Source organism: Simochromis diagramma, unplaced genomic scaffold (assembly GCF_900408965.1).
Source record: "Simochromis diagramma unplaced genomic scaffold, fSimDia1.1 OVJJ01000123.1, whole genome shotgun sequence".
In the NCBI taxonomy this organism is placed as follows: Eukaryota; Metazoa; Chordata; class Actinopteri; order Cichliformes; family Cichlidae; genus Simochromis; species Simochromis diagramma.
In genome coordinates this window covers 5,796,958-5,821,433 of record NW_024386778.1, presented here as the reverse complement: position 1 = coordinate 5,821,433, position 24,476 = coordinate 5,796,958, and the positions used below count along the sequence as shown (strand labels likewise).

At 41.4% G+C, this 24,476-nt stretch overlaps 1 protein-coding gene across 3 annotated transcripts in view; it reads right to left on the bottom strand.

The window, feature by feature from the left end:
* The window catches only part of cblb (Cbl proto-oncogene B, E3 ubiquitin protein ligase), a 154,301-nt gene that overhangs the window by 4,470 nt on the left and 125,355 nt on the right, over window positions 1-24,476 (bottom strand). For 2 of the 3 annotated variants that reach the window (XM_040012759.1, XM_040012749.1), the window contains exons 14-18: window positions 12,468-12,602; window positions 11,816-11,880; window positions 2,732-2,845; window positions 563-748; window positions 318-422 (exon numbers count right to left, since the gene is read on the bottom strand). In XM_040012759.1, coding sequence (XP_039868693.1) covers window positions 318-422; window positions 563-748; window positions 2,732-2,845; window positions 11,816-11,880; window positions 12,468-12,602 — 605 coding nt within the window. The remainder of the gene's footprint in view (window positions 1-317; window positions 423-562; window positions 749-2,731; window positions 2,846-11,815; window positions 11,881-12,467; window positions 12,603-24,476) is intronic. The other variant, XM_040012769.1, reaches the window with a different exon arrangement.

Below are 24,476 nucleotides of genomic sequence, written 5' to 3'. Positions count from 1 at the left end.
TTCAAAGGCATCTAGATCTAAAAAAATTGATCTTCCACTCCCAACATGAAAGGTTTGAAACCTATAAAACATGCAGTCATTTATACACTGACCGAGCACTATATTAAGATCCCCTGTTGCTTAGTCATGGAGTTTACCATCAACTGCACGAATCCACGGATCCAGCTTGCCCAGCACAGGGTTCTGCCTCTGTGACTTTATCTACAATTTAACAACTTTAATACTACTTACATGTGTTTTCAGTATTACTAATTGCCCATGAGCTCAGTGAACACTCACTAAAGAGACAGGATGGTCTCTTTAGTGAGAGGTTGTACCTGGATGGTTGTACTCCAGGATGCCTCTGGAGCTTTTCACATTGTCCGTTTGCCTTTTGGCTGGATGCGAGGGAGCAGCACTGTTCACCATTCCAAAAACTGAGTCTGGACAACAGAGAAAGTCCGGCACACAAGCCAACACGAGCAAAGCAATGTTGTAAATAATAAGTTTAACACTTATTACACTGAGAAATATAATGCCCTAAAACGATTTATTTAGCTTGTTTTTAAAAGAAAAACTTTACCTGGAGTTAACAGGACATGCTCGTGTCCAGAGGGGGGCATGTGTAGTTGAGTGATAATAGAGTTGGATGACATGGAAGAGTTACAGGATGAGGGTGATGAGGGCGGCTCAGTAAAGCTGTGTCTCACAGGTGGAGGAGGAGGAGGAGGCTGGGATGGAGGGCAGCTGTTTAAGGTGTCTTCAAATACTGTAAGGGAACACAAGCCAGATGCTAGAGTTCTGTTTTGGGGTTTTTTGCTTGGTCCTGATTGACAGTATCTACTTATTCTATGAGGAGGTAGCTGACTAAGAATTCTAAACTGTGTGCAGTCTTGCAGTCCTACGGATTACATACTAAAGGCATGCTTGGAGGACTGGGAAAGAAAGTACAAAAAGGCTGAAATCGGCATGAATGTGTGACTCTTCTACACCCTGAGGTGGTGCTAAGACATCAAATATACAAAAATGATTATAATCAGTCAGATATATCTGAGTATTCAAATGAAGACCATATGTTGGAGTTCTGGAATGACATCATCACAGTTAAAGTAAAATGCCTGAACATGAAATTTCAGAGTTTATTACAGAGAAATGGCTCTTTCCAAAATAAAAGCTATACTATACGCTTCTTCTGGGCTATATTCTCAGCAGCATATTAAACATATCAGGTAATAAACTCTCTTTTCCAAAGATGAGTGATTTCTCCATCAGATAGATTTATTTTTTTATTACTTTGTTGTTTCAGCAACATTAAATTTAAAAACTGTACTTTTGAGTTAAAATATATATTTATAATTTTAATAAATGACAAATTAAAAAAGCATGAACATTTTTTTGTATCAAAAAAATATCGAACCGTGACACCAAAGTATCGAACCGAACCGACCCGTGAATTTTGTGTATCGTTGCACCCCTAATATATAGATAGATATAGATATAGATATATATACATGTATGTATAACAGCAGGGTGCAAGATGCTAGCAGCCAAGGCATACATGGAACGGCATAACCAGGTGGCCGGCATAGTGTACAAGAACATCTGTGCTGAGTATAACCTGGACGTCCCAAGGTCAAAATGGAAGAGGCCCCCAAGGGCGGAGAATGTCCGAGCTAAGATCCTGTGGGACTTCCAAATACAGACGGACAAAATGGTGGTGGCTAACCAACCGGACATAGTGGTGGTAAACAGAAGAAGACGGCCATAGTGATCGATGTAGCGGTCCCGAATGACAGCAACATCAGGAAGAAGGAACACAAGAAGCTTGAGAAATACCAAGGGCTCTGAGAAGAGCTCGGGAAGATGTGGAGGGTGAAGGTAACGGTGGTCCCAGTGGTAATCGGAGCACTAGGTGCAGTGACTCCCAAGCTAGGCGAGTGGCTCCAGCAGATCCCGGGAACATACATAACATTGGAGATCTCTGTCCAGAAGAGCGCAGTCCTAGGAGCAGCTAAGATACTGTGCAGGACCCTCAAGCTTCCAGGCCTCTGGTAGAGGACCTGATCTTGAAGGACAGCTCACCCGCAGGTGCGAGTGGAAATGTATTTTTTTTATAGATATTGTGCGTGTGTGTTCGGGTGTAGTGACCAGAGGCTGGTCACTACACCCCCAGGGCCCCAGGCTCCGGGGAACCACCCCCATGCCAAAGAAGCTACCCCCAATGAAGCAGATCAACAACCACGCCCGAACATCCAGCCACACGCCCTGGAACCAAAGGCAGGGCCACATCCTGGGGAACTGCAGCAATGTCCCAAAGGGACAGCGAGCTTCAAACACTGGGCTGTGCCCAGCCGTGCACACACACACACACCCAGGCCATTCACTCACTCACACATACCCATCCATTCATGACACAAAGACATACACATGCTTCCTGCTCATAATCAGATCATACTATAGCAGGGAGCTTATTAAATGGCTCCAATAATTAGTGTACCACACTTAACTTCACAGAATAAAATTGTGTAATTAAATATCGTGTTATATAGTAATCATTTGTGTTTACTGAACAAAAACAATGAGTTATACAACATTTTTCAAAGGGCACTTATAGTTAGCACAGCAAACGGCACAGATGCATTGTCATGTCTGCAGGAGGAACACAGACAGGACAGGCAGCATGAAACAGCTGACATGCACAGGAAGCTATGGCTGAGTGAGAGAAGGTACATGCACTGTTAGGGAGGGCTACCTGGTTGGGGAAGTAGAAAGTCATAGTCAGATGGTGTCTTTTGGATGTTGAAGGGGCAGAGGGTAGTATGTGCTGCCCCCGAGACTAACCCACCGATGGATTCTGAACATCCACCCGTGGAAGCAAAGAAACGTTCAAACAGCCAGTCTGACACAATATTGCATCTTTTCTTTCTAAATTAATTTATATTTTTTTAAGTTTCATTGAATAAGGTATGGTAAGACATGTCATTTAGTTAGGATCTATATTTTTTATTTTACTGTTCATGAAGCAAGTTAATGGATTGTTCCAAAGCAATATATGCTATTGCTGTTGGTCATTTTGTTTATTATTGGTGTGAATGCTGATTCAGTGAAATACTAAGAACACAAAGAATAAAATTATTAATCTTGTTTTGAGAATGTCTTTTGTTTCTTATTTAGTTTATAAATAATAAAATTAGTTACTTTACATGCATATCACCAACAAACTGTTTGAGATGACACTGTTATCTTACAACCATTTTTAGTAATAATTCCCACACTTAAACTTTTGTTGTTCAAACTTTAACACACAGTCAAGAAAATTGTGCAGTGGTTAACACTGCTACTTCACAGCAAGAAGGTCCTGGGTTTGACTCCACCATCTGACTTGGGCCTCTTCCTATGGGCTCTCTTCCACAGTCCAAAGACATGCACTTAACTGAGTTAGGTTAATTGGTTGATTGATTCTAAATTATCAATAGTGAGAATGGTTGTTACCCTTGTGAAAGACTGGTGACCACAATAATCGTCCTCTCAAAGTGAGAAAGAAGTGATGCTGAAAGAAGCATTGATGGGCCAGTTTTGAGTTTATTTGACTTAATAAAGTACTTGGAATGAGTGTCTCAACACTTCTTTTAAGATATTTCTCACTTGTCTAAAGTCTAGATATTTTTTCTTATTCCAAGATATCTTGTGAAGTGTAATTATCTTACAGCACTGAGTGTTTCTTCTTCAATCACCTTTCTCACAATGTGTTTACACCTTACTAGTTATTAATCTCTGGCTCTCTTCCACAGCATGTCTTTTATCCTGTCTTTCTCCTCTCACAACAATGTGGGATTTAATGGTTGTTATTGTTATATATAAATCCTAGCTGTTACGATTTTCTTGCAATCATCAGTACTTTTCATAAAATGGAAGTAAATCATTATGTTTGTTATTTTTTCATGTCTCAGGTCAAACAGGATCTTATGTGACAATAGATAAAATGTGTTCGCTAAAATGAAATGGAGCTCTATAAATAGATATAAACAAATCGACATACAAATTATTGTAGCCTTTAATTTTTCCATTGGTGAGTTTTAAAATCTGTTTTTTGAGATGCTCCAGCTGTCAGTTCTTTCTTTTCCATACTGGGATTGTTTAAAAAGCAGACCACACCCATCTGGAAAGCAAGCTAAAATTACACTACACTAAATTATATACAGGGAGTGCAAAATTATTAGGCAAATGAGTATTTTGTCCACATCATCCTCTTCATGCATGTTGTCTTACTCCAAGCTGTATAGGCTCGAAAGCCTACTACCAATTAAGCATATTAGGTGATGTGCATCTCTGTAATGAGAAGGGGTGTGGTCTAATGACATCAACACCCTATATCAGGTGTGCATAATTATTAGGCAACGTCCTGTCCTTTGGCAAAATGGGTCTAAAGAAGAACTTGACAGGCTCAGAAAAGTCAAAAATAGTGAGATATCTTGCAGAGGGATGCAGCAGTCTCAAAATTGCAAAGCTTCTGAAGCGTGATCATCGAACAATCAAGCGTTTCATTCAAAATAGTCAACAGGGTCGCAAGAAGCATGTGGAAAAACCAAGGCGCAAAATAACTGCCCATGAACTGATAAAAGTCAAGCGTGCAGCTGCCAAGATGCCACTTGCCACCAGTTTGGCCATATTTCAGAGCTGCAACATCACTGGAGTGCCCAAAAGCACAAGGTGTGCAATACTCAGAGACATGGCCAAGGTAAGAAAGGCTGAAAGACGACCACCACTGAGCAAGACACACAAGCTGAAACATCAAGACTGGGCCAAGAAATATCTCAAGACTGATTTTTCTAAGGTTTTATGAACTGAGAAAGGCGACATCTCACTGATTCTGATCCACGGTCCGGGCTTTGTGTTTACGTCTTTGTGCAGAAGCCGTGTACCTGCTCTCATTTACTGTTTTAAATTTTTGGTGGTTGTCAAAATTTTGTGACATTTCACCTGAGATTCTGGAATTTTGGGCAAAATACATTTATATATTAAAAAAAAATCAATTCAGGATTTTAATGAATCGATATCACGTTATCCAAGCCAGAATCGATTTTTAAAACCCACCCCTAATCACAGGCCTTCAAGCTGGCAGTAGTTAAACTGTTGCTTAAAAAGCCATCTCTTGACCCAGGGGTCTTAGCTAATTATAGGCCAATCTCCAGCCTTCCTTTCATCTCAAAAGTTCTTGAAAGAGTAGTTGTCAAACAGCTAACAGATCATCTGCAGAGAAATGGCTTAATTTGAAAAGTTTCAGTCAGGTTTCAGAGCTCATCACAGCACAGAAACAGCGTTACAAATGATCTTCTTATGGCCTCTGACAGTGGACTCATCTCTGTGCTTGTCCTGCTAGATCTCAGTGCAGCGTTCGATATGGTTATTACAGCAATAAGTCACACATATCTTTTCCCAGAAGTGTGTGATTAGTGAAATGTATAAAAAGTCTCAACAGGATCACCCTGACAAAGACTTGCATAGACTTTGCTGTTGCTCGCTTGCAAGTAACGAAATAAGAAGTATGTTCAGGAAGTTGCACAACTCGTTTACTGACATAATGTGTAACCCGTTCCACAATCCTGGAGACACCATTCAGTCCAAGGCCTTTGATGGGATTGTTTCTGGTACAAACAGATGGTACAAACTGCCTGATATGTCTTTTACCCAGTCTGCTGATCCTCCACTGTACATAAACACCGTTTATTTTTTTTAAATATTTAAAAAAAAAAAAAAAATCTTTTTAAAAACCAGTGCTCCAGTCTTCTCTGCCAGGTCCTTCAAAGACAGAGTAAACCAGAGCCACAAGAAAACTACTAAACTCAGAAACCTCTGGTAAGGACCTTGTTTGTTATTATTGCCAGCAGCCAGGCCACAAGACTTCTGTGTGCCCCATCTGCAAAGCTAAGGTCACAGGGGATAGCTATGCACCCCAGCAGGAGATGGAGCCCACAGGGAAAGACAGTGGAAATGCATTGCTAGAAAATGGTAAATGTCAATAGTCAGCCAGTTACTGCTTTGTTGGAAATGTCTTTGGTTAACCATTGTATGGTACCAGTGAGCAATGTGGATTATAGCAGACAGGAGGAAATTTTGTGTGTACATGCTGATAAGCATCGTTACCCCAAAGCTGATGTGACAGTGACCATTAATGAACAGTCCTACATGTTGTCTTTTCTGGTGGTACAGAGCCTGCCTGTTGATGTTATCCCAGGAATGGAGTTTTAGGGAGGATGAGACATTGAAAAACTTGATTGCTAAGGTTACTGAAGGGGAAAATGGAAAGTGAGAGGGGAAATGAAAAGTTCATTTTTAATAAGCATGTGTTATACGCAGTTGACTGTGACCACCAATATCTTGAGATCCCTGTTCCCTAGGTCCTTTATCATGTACCTAACACACACCCTTCCCTGGGTCTTTAATGTTTGCAGACATACAGAAATCCTGAAGTGCATGCTCCATATGCCAGAAAACATGTCCTCCAAGGAAGTCAGACCAAAACCTCCTGTAGTCACTGCCAGTTATCTACACTCATTTCTAAAAGACCAGGGAACCAACCCGTGGCTGCCCTTCCTGCTGTTTGCATACAGAGAAGTTCCCCTACCTTTAACGGAGTTCTCCCCTTACAAGTTACTCTATGGCTGGGATGTACATGGGCCCTTGGATCTACACTCGAAGGGTTGGGAGTCTCCTTCCTTCACTTGGAGTGATAAAGTACTATGTACTCGAAATGAAGCACCATCTGGCAAGACATTGCAAGGAAGCTGGGGGAACATGTCCAAGGCTTATATAACCCAGAAAACCTGGTATGGCCAGCAGGCAAGGCACTGTGATTTCCAGCACTGTCAAAAGGTTTTGTTATTCCTCCTTTCTGCTAACACTTCTGGCAAAATGGCAATGGCCGTACACTGAAGGCTCAACAAAATGAACAGGTCCGTTTTAAACTCTAGCATCTGGCTTGTGTTGCCTTTAAGCCATTTTAAGATCCGTGGCAACGTGTCATGCAGGACGCATCTCCCTTCTGTGTGCAAGTGAATGAGTGAGTTTGTGTGTCTGTAAGGAGTATGTGGTGGCTACAGTGAACACTGAAGTTTGGTCAAAGCAAAAAAATTATGATAATTTCTTTTATAATAGAGTTGCAGCCCTAGTCAACACTGTAGTCTGCTCAAGTTACTGAGCAGTCTCAAACCAATGTTCCAAGTCCTTGGGAACACACAAGATGAGTTATCAAAAGCTGAAATACTAAGCAAGGTTTTAAAGGTTATCTTTACCTAAGCTGTTGCGAGATTTAAACAAATAAAAGTTACCGCCTTTTGGACGGGCTGACGGGCTATATGTATTTGACTGACCTGGTGTGGAAATGTTTAGACATTCACAATTTACTGACATCAAAAGGATGATTTCTTTTGCTGAGATGCTGAACCACATCAGTGTCAAAGGCCTGATCCAATGTCCAAGGAACACAGAGCTTTGCTTACAAGCTCTGTAAGCTCTGTAAAAGAGAACCACCAGACTAAAAAGATCCAAAAGATATTAATTAAGAGTTGTTAATTCTCTTGCATTTTGACGTCACAAAAAAAGATGTACACAAATATCGGAATTACCCTAAAACTGGCAGAAATGATGAGACAAGCCATACCTGATGAGACAAGTAAAGGCTGTACACTTCCGGTATGATGGCGCCTGTGTTTGGCTTTGCCGCTGCCGGGTGCAGTTTGTCACGCTCTTTCGTCGTGCTGTTTTTCTCTGCTCTGCTGTTTTCTATTTGTATCAATGATGTACTGGCTGCCTTGGTTTATGATCGTTTGACGCTGTTATCCATCCGATCTTCAATGATGGCTCAAGATGTCTCATCCTCCTCCTCCTTTGGCACTTTCCATCCTCCGCACTCCTTTGGCACTTTCCATCCTCCGCCAGTGGCTGGATCCTCGGCCAGCGTCCTCAGCGTTCCCCGCAGACCACGGAGAAGGAGAGGAAGAAGAGCAGGTATCCAGGTGAAGCTTAGGCTTTTCTGGCGGCGGGGTCTGACTAGAAAGCGATGTCGAGCGTGCTTTGTTACCTATGCTCAGAACAGCTCCATGGAGAGGAATTTGTTTTCCACGTCCCTGCTTGTCCAAAAGGCGGTAACTTTTATTTGTTTAAATCTCGCAACAGCTTAGGTAAAGATAACCTTTAAAACCTTGGATAATCAATGCTTAGTATTTCAGCTTTTGATAACTCATCTTGTGTGTTCCCAAGGACTTGGAACATTGGTTTGAGACTGCTCAGTAACTTGAGCAGACTACAGTGTTGACTAGGGCTGCAACTCGATTATAAAAAAAATCATCATAAATTTTTTGCTTTGACCAAACTTCAGTGTTCACTGTAGCCACCACATACTCCTTACAGACACACAAACTCCTGCTGACTGGCTTTTCATCCCCTCGGTGAGTGGAATCTACGAGCGTGAAGGCTCAAACCCAGAGTATTTACGTCCTTTAACTCGAGCCTCTGCCAAAAATGATGCTTCCACCCCGCTGAACATGGCGCTTTTTAATGCCCGATCATTGACTAATAAATCGTTCGTGCTTAACGATTTTATATCTTCTAAAAAACTGGACTTCTTATTTCTGACCGAGACCTGGCAGAGGGACTTGGACTATTCGTCTCTCATTGAAATGTGCCCGAACGGCTATTCCGTCATCAGCCAGCCTCGGGGATCTGGTCGTGGAGGAGGTCTCGCGGTGGCATTTCAGGGCCGTTTCAACTGCCGTTCAGTGAAAGTTGGACACTTTCTTTCCTTTGAATTACAGCTTATTAAAATCGGAAGTAAGGATCCTTTTTATTGTGCTGTGGTGTATCGTCCACCAGGCCCAAATAGCTTGTTTTTATCGGTTTAGCGACTTCCTGTCCTCTACTATGAGGTTGTCCAGACTGCTTTTAGCTGGGGATTTTAACATACATGTTGATGATGACTCCAACCTCTTTGCCAGACATCAACATTATGGATTCTTTTCATTTTACCCAGCATGTGTCCGGCCCCACACATAACAAAGGACACACACTGGACCTTGTTTTTACTTTGGGTTTGAATATTGATTCTATTTGTTCTGAGGACATTTTTTATCTCTGATCATCACTGTATTCTTTTTAACATGTCTTTTCATGAGCCTTTGTCTCCTGTTCACCGGACAATTATCTCGCGCATCATAAATTCCTCCACAGCGGAGAATTTCTCGGATGCTTTTAATTTAACACTATCCCCGCAAAACGGCGTTGATTTCTTAACAGATCTATTTAATAACCATTGTTTTTCGATTTTAGATGAAATCTGTCCGGTTAAAATGAGACCAGTTTCTGTTCCCAAGTCCTTACCCTGGCTAAATGACAACATCTGCTCCATAAAACGTGATTGTCGTAAAGCTGAGCGCTTATGGAGGAAAACTCATTTAAATGTTCATCTCCTTTACTTAAAGGATCTTTTAGCCTCTTTTAACAATGCAATTAGAGATGCGAGGGGTGCTTATTTTTCTCATCTGGTTGCAAAGAGCAGAGGTAATCCTAAGGTATTATTTGACACTATTACTGATATTATTACTCCTGCTCCACCTGCTGCCATTATTTCTTCTAATGAAGACATTTTTTTCTTTCTTTCTAGATAAAATTAGTAATGTAAGGAAAAAATTGTCCCCATCAGCATCTGCATTGTCAGTTCCTACACCAGCTCGGCCTGTCGTTTTAGAATGCTTTTTACCCGTCTCACTATCAGAGCTGGAAAAAATAGTTAATGCAACAAAAGCATCCTCCTATTCACTCGACATTTTACCCGCATCGTTATTCAAAAATGTCTTCCACTCTATTGGTCCCTGTGTGCTCACCATAATTAACACCTCACTGGGATCTGGTAAAGTCCCTGCTTATTTTAAAACTGCTGTTATACACCCCCTGTTAAAAAAGCCTATGCTGGACCCATCTCTCACTAGCAATTACAGACCAATCTCAAAAATACCGTTAATTGCTAAGATATTAGAGAAGGTTGTGGCTAAGCAGCTTAAAGCAGTTTTAGACAAACATAATATCTTTGACAAATTTCAGTCTGGCTTTCATAGAGCTCATTCTACTGAAACAGCCCTTCTTAGAGTTTCCAATGACATTCTGATGCAAAACGATGCAGGAAAGTGTTCTGTACTCCTAATGTTGGACCTCACGTCAGCCTTTGACACCGTTGACCATTATATTTTGCTTGAAAGGCTGAAATACTGGGTTGGTGTATCTGGGTCTGCCTTAGAGTGGTTCTCCTCGTATCTCTATGAACGATACTTTTCTGTGGCGGTTTCTAAGTACAGGTCATCTTCCACGTCCCTGTCCTATGGTGTGCCACAAGGTTCTGTGCTGGGGCCCTTATTGTTTTTAATATATCTACTTCCTCTCCAGCATATTTTAAGCCCCTTTTAGGACATTTGCTACCACTGCTACGCAGACGACATCCAGCTATATATATCTTTTAAACCTGAAGATGTTTCTAAGCTGCAGATTCTAAATGTGTGCTTAGAAACCATCAAAGGTTGGATGGCTGACAACTTCCTCCAACTTAATGAAAAAAAAGACTGAAGTCCTTGTATGTGCTCCTAACATAATGAATGCTCTTGGTCCTCTTTCAACATTTGTGAAATTGTCTATCAGGAACCTAGGGGTAACCTTTGATTCTGCTCTTACCCTGGATGTCCACGTCAAATCTCTGGTTCAGTCCTGCTTCTATCATTTAAGAAACATTTCTAAATTGAGCCCCATAGTATCTCATACTGAACTGGAGATTGTTATTCATGCATTCATTTCATCACGATTGGACTACTGTAATTCACTGTTTACATGTCTAAACAAAAACTCCCTGGAGCGTCTGCAGATTGTCCAAATTGCTGCAGCAAGGCTTCTGACAAAAACATTGAAATACTCTCATGTAACACCATTGCTTATACAGCTGCACTGGCTCCCCGTTGAATTCAGAGTCCATTTTAAGATTCTGGTTCTGACATTTAAGGCTCTTCAAGAACAAGCACCAGCGTACATCATTGAACTTTTACAGCCCTATGCCCCTAGTAGGTCCCTGAGGTCTTGTGATCAGGGCCTACTTGTTATTCAGTATACAAGACTGAAAACCAAGGGTGATAGAGCTTTTGCTACTGTGGCCGCCAGACTGTGGAATTCTCTTCCTCAGAACTTAAGATCCGCAGACTCAGTGATTACTTTTAAAAAACAGCTAAAAAACACATCTTTTTAAAATTGCATTTTGTTAACTTTTGACTGTTTTTGTGAATACCTTGTGAAGCACTTTGTGATCTTTTATCTAGAAATGTGCTATATAAATAAAATTTTACCCCCGCCAAAGGTGTGTGTCCCGGCGTAAAAGTAATGCAGCATTTCAGAAAAGGAACATCAACCAACAGTAAAATATAGGGGTCATAGTGTGATGGTCTGGGGCTGCTTTGTTTCTCAGTTTCCCATTATGAATATACAGTATGGGTAAGGTGCACATATGCCATTTTTAAAATGTCTGCCTCTTTATTAGGTATGCCTGTTTTCACTTTACAGCAACAAACTGTAGCAACAAGGTTTTTAGTGCCACCAATAGCCCCAGACCTAGTCTGCCAGTAGCAACAATCCCACCACAATTTCTCCAGAAAGTTTTCTTGTACTCTTTTATTTTAACTATACAGAAGGTAATTTCTGCCTCAACGGGTCCCTTAATCAAAACATGAAAAAACGATGTAGCCTGGCCTGCTTATAACAACAATATATGAGCCAAAAATGTAAATTAATTAACACTTGAAAGACTCACCAGGCTCAAGGCACCAGGGCTTCTCCTCCTCAAAGGACAGCTCTGGAGGGCTATTTTCCAAGGACCTGCATGAGCAACAAAATGTAACTGAATCACAGCACCCCAACTAAACTCTAATGACATACAGACAGAAAACTGTTGAAGGCAAACCAACTGGACATTGTAGTGGTGGACAAGCAGAGGAAGAAGGCCGTAATAATAGATGTAGCTATATAAAGTGATAGCTACATCAGGAAGAACAATGTGAAGAAGAACGTGAGAAGCTGGAGAAATACTAAGGACGGAGAGAGGAGCTGGAGAAGCAAGGTCAAAGGTGAAGACAAGTCTTGGGCAACTGCTCTGTCTAGCAGTAGCTGATGTTTTGTCCTTCTGGTGTTTTGCCAATTCCTCTGGGTTTGCCAAAAACCCAGAGGAATGATTCCAATACACTGCTGAATCTATGTCATGAAGAATGACTGCTGTTCTAAAGGCAAAAATTGCTAAACATTTTTGTTAAAAGTCTTGAGTTACAGCTGAAAATCTGCATTCAATCAATTTTATCTTTTTGAATGTTTCATTCACTGTGGTGGTGAATAGAGGCAAAACTACAAAAATTATGTCTGACCAACTACCTATGGAACTAACAATATACCATGTGTGTGAAGACCAATACCTGCTTGCTACAGTGATGCAGACAGGAGTCTGACTCAGGCACAGACTGGATGAAGGAATGTGATAGTTGCCCTCCGGTCCTTCCATTGCCCCTTGATGTTGTTCTAACACAGGGCTGCAAAAAGGGTTGGAGGATCTGCAAAGATGACATTTGATTTGTCAAAACAACCTTTGACTACATTGGCTAGTTTGTCTAATGGTTAACTATAAGAGGGAATCTTATGCAAAAGCCCTTTCTAACCCGTTTTCTGTCAGAGGTTTGCTCCTGTCAAAGGGGTGTATTTCTCTCAAAAATTGTTCAAGATGTCTTATTATGTTGGTTAGGTTTGTCAGACCAAGGAAAGTTTAGATACAGTCGGAGAAATAATTATTCGAGCTACTTTGTAAGTTTATTCATTTCCAAAACAATGAATAGTCTCTAATTGCATAGAGACAGAATTCAACCAAAAAAACAACCCAGAAAAAACAAGAGTTAAAACCCCCTCAAAAGTTATTATAAACAGATTTGCATGTCATTGAGTGAAATTAGGTTTTGCTCCACAAGATCAAATACTTGTTTTAGTACTTGGTCAAGAATACTAACTTTCTTGGCATAATTTCTTATTATCAGGTTTTCATATCTCTCAGGTGGGATTTTGGTCTTTTAGGTTTCTTGGTTGCCTGGTTGGCAACTTCAAGTTTCAGCTCGCTATAGTAATGAGGTCAGGAGACTGATAAGGCCAGGGTGGCTGTAGCTCAGGTGGCAGAGCAGGTCAGCCACTAATCAGAAGGTCGGTGGTTTGATCCCAGGCTGCCTCCTGGCTGCATGCCAAATATCCTTGGGCAAGATACTAACCCCATGTTTGCCTTTATTGTTAACTTTTCCCGTGTTGTAGTTGTGTGTCTTATTTTGAAAGAAATATTTACACATTACCATAGCGACCAGAGAGCATTAAGGGGCAGAGAGGAGGACACAACTACACAGTGAATTTGTGTTTATTACTATATTTACAAAATACCACAGTTTTTGTCTTGGTCGTATCATTTTACCTTAAAGGCCGGTCCATGAAAATATTATCTGACATTAAACCGGTCCGTGGTGCAGTAGGCATGTCCAGTAGGCAACGGATGAAGTGTCTTGCCCAAGGACACAACGACCGAGACTGTCCAAGCCGGGGCTCGAACCGGCAACCTTCCGATTACAAGGCGAACGCCCAACTCTTGAGCCACGATCACCACCAAGTCATCCTCTACCCTTAGACAAACTGCCCCAAAGCATAATGTTTACACCTCTTACTTGACTGTGGGACTGGTGTTATTTGGGTCATACTCAGCATTTCTCTTCCTCCAAACACAGTGGTTTGAGTTGATGCCAAAGTACTCAATTTTGGTTTCAGTGGAAGGCAGATGCCAACATTTGAAAGTATATGTACATCAATCGCACAATCACACAATACTTTTTCAGTTTGAGCCTCCTCTTTGGGTTAAATCTTCATCAGAAGTATCAGCTCTATCTCCTGCCTCCAGTACATCTGGATACACAGAATATATAATCTAATTCTTACTGCAGCTAAAAGGCTATTATCATTCAGCCATTACTTTTGGCAGTTTCTAACCATCAGATTTGCCTTAACCTGTAGACATCATTGGTAAAAGATCTGAAACCACAGAGAAAGCAAAAGAAGAGTTTCATATATACTTCCTGTTATGGAAAATTCTAGTTTATCCTCACATTTAGATTTATGTGTTTAGAATCTTAGTGTATGATTTTTGTATAACCTTTGCCTGCTTAAGATGAAGCAAGTGTGTGTCAGTATGACCTCGTAAAGAACTGCTTAGCTAGGCCTAATGATGTTTCACTATGTTATCTGCTAACTGTTAGGGTGTAGAAGGACGAAACTCCCAAGATGACAGGTGCCAGGAGCTTCCTGGGAAAAGATAGTGGAAGATGCTCTGCCCAGCCACTGCCCATGGGACAGAAGCCTGTTGTAACTAAAAGATACAGAAAGTTGTGTGTGGGGAGGGGGTATAAAAGAGGAGCTGAGACACCCCAAGGGTAGAGCTGGCACGACTGTAAACTGTGATGTTTGATGTGTGTGTTGGCTCTCCTGCGCAGTAATAAATAGCTTGACCACAGCTTTTTCCGTGTTGCAGACTTTATTTACAAAATTCCATGACAAGTTTGGCATCACAAACAGGATGCTCCGAGTGTGGGCACTCCAAAGACGGCTGATCACCCCAAGGGAAAAAGTCAATCCTCGGTCCCACTAAAGCTTCAAAAAGGGGGAGTTGTGAGGCGAGTCCTCAGCGACACACCGAGATCATCCAAAAGAACTAGGGGAGAATCTGCACTGGTGAGCTGTGTCCAACCTATGTCATATATGGATGTATAAGTCACTTGGGTTCTCTGTTTGGTCAGGCCAAAGGGTGGGTGAGTCATGGCGCACCTCCGTGATATTTCACGGAGAAGTTCTGGGCTTAAGTACGGAGCAATTTCCTCAGGTCTCAGCTACATACAGGATCTAATGGCCCCTGGGGCAGTGGCTCATGGGAGGTCGGCCGAGTAGCTTAGAGTCTGCAGAAAAAAACCCTAGGCGCCGGGGGACTGGCGTTAGGCAGCAGTATTTTAGCATGTTTGGTCCGTAGAAGGCAAAAGGCTTTGCTAAGGACGCTTATCGAATAACATGGGATGACAGTCAGCACGGCCGAGTTAAGGGCTGGGGCGTGGACTGTCACGCACGCTCAACCGGGTGACCAAGGTGAGAACTCAGTCTTTGACTCAATGGTAAAAAATGTAGAAAGAAAGCATGAAATATGTTGTGAGAAAGAAAAAGAAATGTTGAAAAGAAAGTCAGTTGATGTGGATTGAATGAATGATGAAAGAGAGGTGTTTGAAAGTATGGGTGGAGAGAAGAGAAAGCAGTTTTGGAAGGGAAAAAAAGTGGAAGAAAAAAATGTGAAAAAGGAGGAGAGAGGGAGAACCAGAACCAGAACCAGCAGCAGTGGTGGCTGCAAGCAGACTAAGAGGAGCAGGGCAGGACCCCAGGGGACGCTTCAGGCCGTGGTTTTCCCAAGACGCCAGAACAGGGAAGTGACGCAAAAACACAAACCTACATATATACACACACTGATACAGTGAGGAGTGATACAAGAGCCACACACAAACACGGACGCACACACACATGCTGACGCAATGAAGAAAGCTTCGCTAACAAGTGCTACGGAAAAAAAGTGCTCCACACACACATACACAAACACAGAGACTGCTGCAAGAAGCCACACTTAGAACACATTTCATGCCATCCAAAGGGCAAATATGTGCATATAACAAACAAAGCCTATAAATCTCTGCCTATGTATACAATGTCTGTGTGTGGTGAGAAGGTGGAATTTCTTGTAGACTACGGAGCCACTCTGTGTTACACTCTCACCCTGAAATTCCAGCCAACATTAGAAGGTACACCCACACTGTCTCTGCAACAGGCCATGTTCAAAGAGATAATTTCACCATTCCCCTGTCCTGTATTGACGGACAGGGCCAAAAGTTAAAAGTTTTGTCAGACTCATGTCCAGTAAATTTACTTAATGTGTAAATTAAACATAAATTTGATCTCCTGCCATGATGGCATTACAATCACACAGTCAGAATGTGACCATGCAATGGTGAAATACAGCCCTGTGACCCCTGCCTTCGTGTATGAATGGAGGCTGGGGGCAGGGCTGCTCACTGAAAGGTTTTTTTTTTTTTTTTTTTTTTACAAACAGCACTTGACTGCATGCCTCCAGATGCCATTTTTGGCCGCTGATGGCCTGCACTGCACTTTTCACTGTGCTTCGCAGAGCCCTGATGAGAGACATGAGGAGGAGTGGTAAAGAGTTGAACATGATAAACTAACAATGAAATGCTTATTTTAGAGCTTTACATTTGCTGCACTTGCGATTTCCCTCACTAAAGAACAAAAGGTTATTTATAATGGATGCATCCACCCCACACATCTTCCTTGCTAGGTCTGCTGACTACAGGTGGGAAGACCTGGGCAGATTTGTGCACAATTGTAAAAGAGCTTGCCTCCCTGATTGGCAAGTCAGGGAGGACCCAAAAGTGTTGTTCTCCCTAAAAAATGATTGCTTATAAAACAGTTATGCTGTCTATTGTTATACTGTTCACTGTTTGCTCATTTGAACTTTTTGATCCCACTGTTGATCAGAGGTGCCTGACGGCCTGTGGGCCAAGTCTAAATACGATGTGGGACTGATTAAAGATTGCAAACCAGCTGTTATCATCTTGTCCTGTCAACTTAGTGGGTTGATATGTAAATTAGTTGATTGTTATTAGATCAGGGAACGCTCATTTAATTATAACACAAGTGAGCAGAATGTTGCAAATGAGTGGAGACTAACAGACTGAGTTTCCGGTTTCTGATGTATGTGAAGCTTGCACATAGACATACACACACACCTGATTATATGGGAACAAACTTGCTTTGTCAAGTGAAATACATGACATCATCTCACACATTTTTATTTTAAATGCTAAATAAAATGATTGGGTTTATGATTAGTGCAACAGTACAGACCTGAGGAAGAAACTCACATTCCAGGGATGAAACATTGCAATGAGGTGTTTAGGAAGCATCTGACATTAAACATTAGTGTTGTGTGAACTGTGCAGCTGCTAACAAAAATTTATCTGGTGGAACTATGCCAGTTGACCCCAGACTCTCCAGAACTGTGTGACATCTCAGAGCACTTGTGGGCAACCAGTGGATATGATGCAGGGGAAATGAACGGGGTAGTGAGTCTTAAGTCTGAGTTCAGACCAAGTAAGCATAAATAACAAATAAAGCCAGAAACAGTGAATGCACTACTGCATCTCATGGCACCTGAAGTTCTAATCCTCACACCATATTGTTCCACCAGAAAAACACATTTTTTCTGTGATTTATCTGGCTGACGTTTTTGTTTTGTTTTAGTGTTAGGCTGATCCTATAAGTCAGTTTGGGTCTGTTTTCTCTTTCTAAGAGAATGACAGCCTTATGCTTGGACATGTCCTAAAACTAGGCCTAATGTTTTAGGGTTTTTTTTGTAACAGTGCACTTAAATAAAACCTGTCAGGTGTCACCCCTCCAGGGCATGATATTTTGTGTGCTGATGATTTAACAATCAGCTCTCTTTTCAGCAGGCCTGCAAGATTGATACGAAAGCGCTATGAAATATTCTTACTGGAAACATTTGCAAAGTGTGATTCTTCAGATTACAATGGGCTTTGGAGAAATTCACTCGTCTGGGACACGTGATCTCACGCGACAGTAAGTCCCTCTGTGTAAAAAGGTTGTAGCGATTCAATCCATTCCAAAATCATAAAGAATTGTTTTTTCTTTTTTTGATATGACATCGTATTGCTATTAGTGGATACTCAAATATGTGCGCGAGAGGCTCCACTCTCAGCAATGACAAATGTGAAGGGACTGACTGGACTGTGACAGACTGATAATGTAAATAAAGCTTTGACTGACTTGAAACTGAGATTAAAGACTGCACCAAGTTTAGGATTAGTAAATGCTGTTAAACAATTCACCAAAACAGTTAGAAAAGGGTGGATGTTTGTGCGTTGTTTGGTTTTGTTTTCACAGGAGCGGGCAGCGACCAGAGATGGGAAGACTATCTAGGTTCACATAAGCTTGTGGGCCGTGCAGACTCAACCATTAACTGCCACTTTCAGTGTAACTGATTCTTGTAGAGAAATCTATGTATTTACTAGCTTTGTTGTTTATGATGCCATAATGTATTGTTGGAAAATGCCAAATGTCACAGTTGAAAAATGTACTGTGTTAAACCCAGAATAACTTATTTCACAGGAGCTGATGGCTAACCACATGATTTTGTTGCAGCTATTTCTAGAATCTATTTGTCCAGATCTGATCTACAGGATGCATAACTGGCTAATGTTGTTTTTTTTCCTGAAGGTCTTTGTGGAGGATTTGGCATCACACAGACAGTAAAAATAAAGCAGGATGTGAAGTAATCACAGAACATCTTAGCGTTGGGCTAATTATTATATCAGTATTTATCTCAAGTTGCTGAGCTCATAACATTGAAACAAGTGAGTGACATTACTTATGACCAGTCACTATACCTAATTCTAAATACACACGGGATGATCCATGATTTGGGCATATTATGGGAACAATGACTTTTTTTACTGATTCAGGAAAATCCATTGCACATGACAAACTTGTGACTGCAGTGCTGGATGCCTTATTACTCCTCTGACCTACAGTTGTTTGTAAATGTGAAGTTTATATTAACTCAAGATTCTGTTTTCTAGGCAATTACAGAGCAGATGCGGTGGTAAAACCAGTAGTTAAGCAGAATTAACATGAAAACCATGCTAATTTCATTTCCTAGCACAGGTTTAAAACTATTTCGTGATATTTCTATGATTTTCAATTATTTTTTTTTATGATTTGTGTGACTAACAATTCAATTCATGTACAGGTATCAAAACTCTACAGGTGGTACAGATTAGTGATGGTAAATTCGATTCTTTTTACTGAATCGGGTTTGAATGAGTCACTCACCAAAGTGAATCGGGTTTTTGAGTCATTTGAGTCACTGAGTCAGTTGACCAGAGAGTGCAAAAAATGTACATTTTCACTCAAACTTAATTTGTTTCTCTTTTCATGTAAATACTGCTAAGATGAGTGACTGAAAAAGAAAAACAACTATTTTTGCTCTCAAAAAAGAGCAAAAAAAAAAAAAAAGATTTCTAAAGGGAACATTTATTTTTATTTTATTTTATTAGTATTTTCCTCAAATGTGTCAAATATATATTTTCTCATCTAAATGTCCACTGAGCTGTTTGCCAGGGGGCGGTAATGCTCCTTAACTCTGGTTGCCAACCAAGAGGAAGAAGAAGAAGCTGTGAGCCAGGAGGGAGGGGGTGAGTGAGTGTCACTACCCGATACCGGAAACCCGATCGGTACCCCGCATGCGCAAATCTTACATCACTTCCTCTCTTTGCCAACATTGCGACATTCAATATATTTGAATGATACGGTTAGCGCCCAGTTAGCTCCTAGCATTTCTCAACAGCTCTGCCTCCTTTTCGACTACCGGGACATTTAAACAATGGATAATCTGTATCCGCAACAAATTTTTGCTTTTCTCCTCAACAGAGAGCGTTCCCCGATTGAACAACAGCGCCGTAAAATAAGAAGAATGGCGCCTAATTACAGAGTTAATAATACAGACTTTATAATATGTCACGTGAAGATTCAGCAGCCAGATGAAGTGTTTACTGGCAATTGACAGTGATAGCGGACATTATCATCACTTTTCCAACAATCCTCTCCACACAGACAAGCATAAACACACTCGATTATCACTAAATCAAATTTAACACATGTTTGTAATGACGCTAATTCAGTTTACAATAGGGTTCATTCGCTCAGTCAGCAGGTGGTGGTATCCTCGTACACTGCCATTAAATGAACAGAAGAAGAAGAAAACCCCTGCACATGCGCGGTACGGATCGGGTAGACCCGATTTGTACTGTCCGACTTTGCACATGCGCAGTAAGGATCGGGAGTCCCGATCTGTCACTATCTTTTTATTTTTTTGTTTTTGTCTACATTATATTAAATGTTTCATTATCGGAAACATTTTAAGAGATACTTACTGTGGCCCTGAGAGGCCAAACGGACTGCAACTTCAGAAAACACTTGCAAAAAGAAAAATGCTGCAAATAGAAAAATGCTGCAAAAGGAAAAACACTTGCAAAAAGAAAAACGCTGCAAAAAGAAAAACGCTGCAAAAAGAAAAACGCTGCAAAAAGAAAAACGCTGCAAAAAGAAAAATGCTGCAAAAAGAAAAACGCTGCAAAAGCACACACAACACAACGGAAATAGGAAAAAAGACAACGGAAATGTTTCTGGGGAGACAATAACCGGACGGACCAGTTGCACGAACCAAAACATGCTAACAAGTGCACTGGGACTGGGAGACACTTCAAAGAAGCGGAGCGGCCAAAGAGTAAACTTTCAAAAGTAAGTTCTGAATATTATGTCACTTATTTATGTGCAAATGTTTAATAATGAGGAACATTAAAACATTACTGTTGGCCACATGCCGGCAAAGTTATGTGACATTAGCGATGTTTGTACTTTCAGCATTTACTTTGTTTTAAAGCCTCTACTTTATACGCCGTTCGATAGTCGACCTTAATCTTACAGAGAATCTGATGATTTTGTGGATAATTAAAGTCAGTCATATATCCAAAAACACAACAAGCTGAAAGTCAGTGATGCTGTTTGGTTTGCAGTCCTGAATATCACGGCACAAGCAGGATTCACTGCACTGTTAATGTTAGCTATGTTATATTGCTGCCTCTGTTCGGTGGTGTCGAGCCAAACGGACTTTAACGTGTGTTTGAACGAGCTGACGGTTCACTCGTTAAGCTGAAAGAAAGATGCTTTAATCACAGGAGTCACACATGTGTCCACTGTACCATCTGGGAACTCTTCTTGTTTAGCACTCGTAATAACACAAACACTAAATCCTCCTGTTTGTAGCAGTGTATACACCTGAGACTGTCACCTGTCTGTCTGTCCTGCACTCTCTCTCTGTTTCTTTCTCTCTGATTGTGTAATAAAAGTATGAACATGTATTTATAAGTTACACTTGTGTTTTTATCCTGCAGCTTATCACACATTTGATTTCCATGTGTGACAACTGCAAGTGTCCAGAGTGAGGACAGACTGAGGGACCCACTGCTGCACATCATTTGTGAGGCTTTGCACCCCTGATGATCCACCAGGACAAACTCAGCAGTGTGTGAGGAAGAGGAGGAGGAAGATCCAGCAGCAGCTGACAGATGGAGAGAATAGACAGACTGTTCCCTGTTTGTGAAGGACTGCTAGCAAAGTTTAAAATCACTAACTGTCTGTCCTGAATCAGTCTTATTAGGTAATGTTCAAATAATTGTATCATTCCAGTGTTTTCAGTGTGGGAGAAAGTACTCAGGGCCTTCAGGTTACACACTATGAAAGGCAGCAACAAGTTTAATGTTCAGAAACCTAAAGTATGTATCAGCAGCAGAATGGAGCTAAAAATAAATGTTTGTTTCAGTTCTATGAAGCTTTGAGTATTTTGGATTAGTAGCACTGCTGTGTTTGTTGCATCATATTGCTGTAACTGTTTATATGCTTTATATATTCTGAGGTAAGTTGATCTATAGTGTTACATCATATTTTATAAGGATGTTATGTGTTTGGATACTTTCTGCCCAGTTTGACCCATTTAGCAAAAGTCAGCCTGTTTAAGGCTCTGATATCTATTCTGTATGACTTAAAGCAGTTATGACATGTTCTGATTTTCTCACCCAATAAAGAAATATTTAATATATCAGTCTACTCTTCATTTTATCAGAAACAGTTATCACAGCTCGTACATTTTCTTTTTACACATATATGTAAGCATTGAGCCAAATTTAGTAATGCCAACATACTGAAGGAACAACATTTGTCTCTTATATATAAAATACATCTATATATACACTGTCAAAGATACTTGAGTGTCTTTGAGTGAAGATTTAAGGTGATAGGACATATAAATAGCTGCAACTTGAATCTTTACTGAAGCTCAGTGTTTGGCACAGAGTTCATGTTCACTGCTGTAATAACTAATAATGATTAATATAATATTGGCCATATTATATTTACATTACCAAAGTGAGATGACTTTAGTCTCATGAACAACATTAGCTAATTGTTATTTACTATCCATCCATCCATTCGCTTCCGCTTATCCTTTTCAGGGTCGCTGGGGGCGCTGGAGCCTATCCCAGCTGTCATAGGGCGAGAGGCAGGGTACACCCTGGACAGGTCGCCAGTCTGTCGCAGGGCTAACACACAAGGACAGACAACCATTCACACTCACAGTCACTCGCACATTCACACCTAGTGGCAATTTGGATTATCCAATTAACCTATGTGTTATTTACTAACTAATCTTAAATGACTGTTCAGTACAGAAATGAAGCCCAAAAATCATGTTTTACAGTCCTGTGGTCTCAGCCTCAGATACTTATCAAATCACACAGAGCTCATGTAGAAACAAATGTACAAAATATGTTCTCCTTCATTTCTGTCAAACAAAGCTGTATGAAACATTTCCAGCTGTTAGTATCATGGTTGCTAGGCAACCTGGGCAGCGCGACGGAGGCTAGACTGTCCCATCTCACAAGCCTACAAGCCTCACACTTCCGGCCTTAGCGGTCTTTGAGTAGGCGGCCCTTGAGGACCGTGGAGGCTGCGTACTTTAAGGCTGCAGACCCTGAATTGGGATACAGCCATACATAGGCTGTATCCCAATTCGGGGTGTGACTCTGAGTCTGCAGAGGGTCCCGGTGATGTGGAAGACATCATGCCTCGTCCCTGTACCAAAGACGCCACGTCCCAGTGGCCCCCAGGATTACAGGCCCGTGGCACTGACCTCCCACATCATGAAGACCCTGGAAAGGCTCATCCTGGACCAGCTGCGACCCATAGTAAGACCACATCTGGATCCCCTTCAGTTCGCTTATCAGCCTCGTCTCGGAACTGAGGACGCCATCATCTACCTGCTCAATCGTGTCTACACCCATCTGGACCAGCCGGCGAGCACTGTGAGGGTCATGTTTTTTGACTTTTCTAGTGCTTTCAATACCATCAGGCCGACCCTCCTGGGTGATAAGTTAGCAGCGATGCAGGTGGATGCTTCTCTGGTGTCCTGGATTGTTGATTACCTGACAGGAAGACCACAATGTGTACACAGCAAAATCTCCAGTGTTAAATTAACACTAGAGAGTGTCTATATGGGTCCACACCTCTGAGTGTTAAATACAACACTGTTGAGTGTTAAATTAACACTTTTGACAGTGTTATATGTTTAAAAGTAACCTAGTCAGTTTTGAAGATTAACAATGGCTAACACTGAGCAGTGCTGATTTTCTAACACTGGAATATTTCTAACATTTTGAGTTATTTTCCAGTGTTAGAAAATCAGCACTGCTCAGTGTTAGCCATTGTTAATCTTCAAAACTGACTAGGTTACTTTTAAACATATAACACTGTCAAAAGTGTTAATTTAACACTCAACAGTGTTGTATTTAACACTCAGAGGTGTGGACCCATATAGACACTCTCCAGTGTTAATTTAACACTGGAGATTTTGCTGTGTACGTCTCCCACAGTGTGTGTCTGACAAGGTAATCAGCAACACAGGGGCACCACAGGGACTGTCCTCTCTCCCTTCCTCTTCACCCTCTACACCACAGACTTCAGCCACTGCACAGAGACCTGCCATCTTCAGAAGTTTTCTGATGACTCTGCGGTGGTGGGATGCATCAGCAGGGATGATGAGACAGAGTACCGGGCTGTGGTCGACTCCTTTGTCACGTGGTGTGAGCAGAATCATCTGCAGCTCAACGTGGCAAAGACCAAGGAACTGATCGTGGACTTCAGGAAGACCAGGAAACACTTGACCTCTGTTTCAATCCAGGGGGTCAGTGTTGACATTGTGGAGGACTAAAAATACCTTGGAGTACACATTGACAATAAACTGAACTGGGCTAAAAACACCACAGCACTTTACAGGAAGGGCCAGAGTCGTCTTTTTTTTTTTGAGGAGACTGAGGTCTTTCAACATCTGCCAGAAAATGCTCAGGATTTTCTATGAGTCTGTTGTGGCCAGTGTGATCCTCTATGCTGTTGCATGCTGGGGGAGCAGGCTGAGGGTAGCAGATGCCAACAGACTTAATAAACTAATCCGTAAGGCCAGTAATGTTGTGGGGATAGAGCTGGACTCCCTCAAGGTGGTGTTGGAGAGGCGGATGCTGTCCAAGATAAAGACAATGTTGGATAACACCTCCCACCCACTCCATGACATGCTGGTCAGTCACAGGAGCACGTTCAGTGAGAGACTGAGATTACCGAAAAGCACCACTGAACGATACAGGAAATCTTTCCTGCCTGTGGCCATCTCCCTGTAC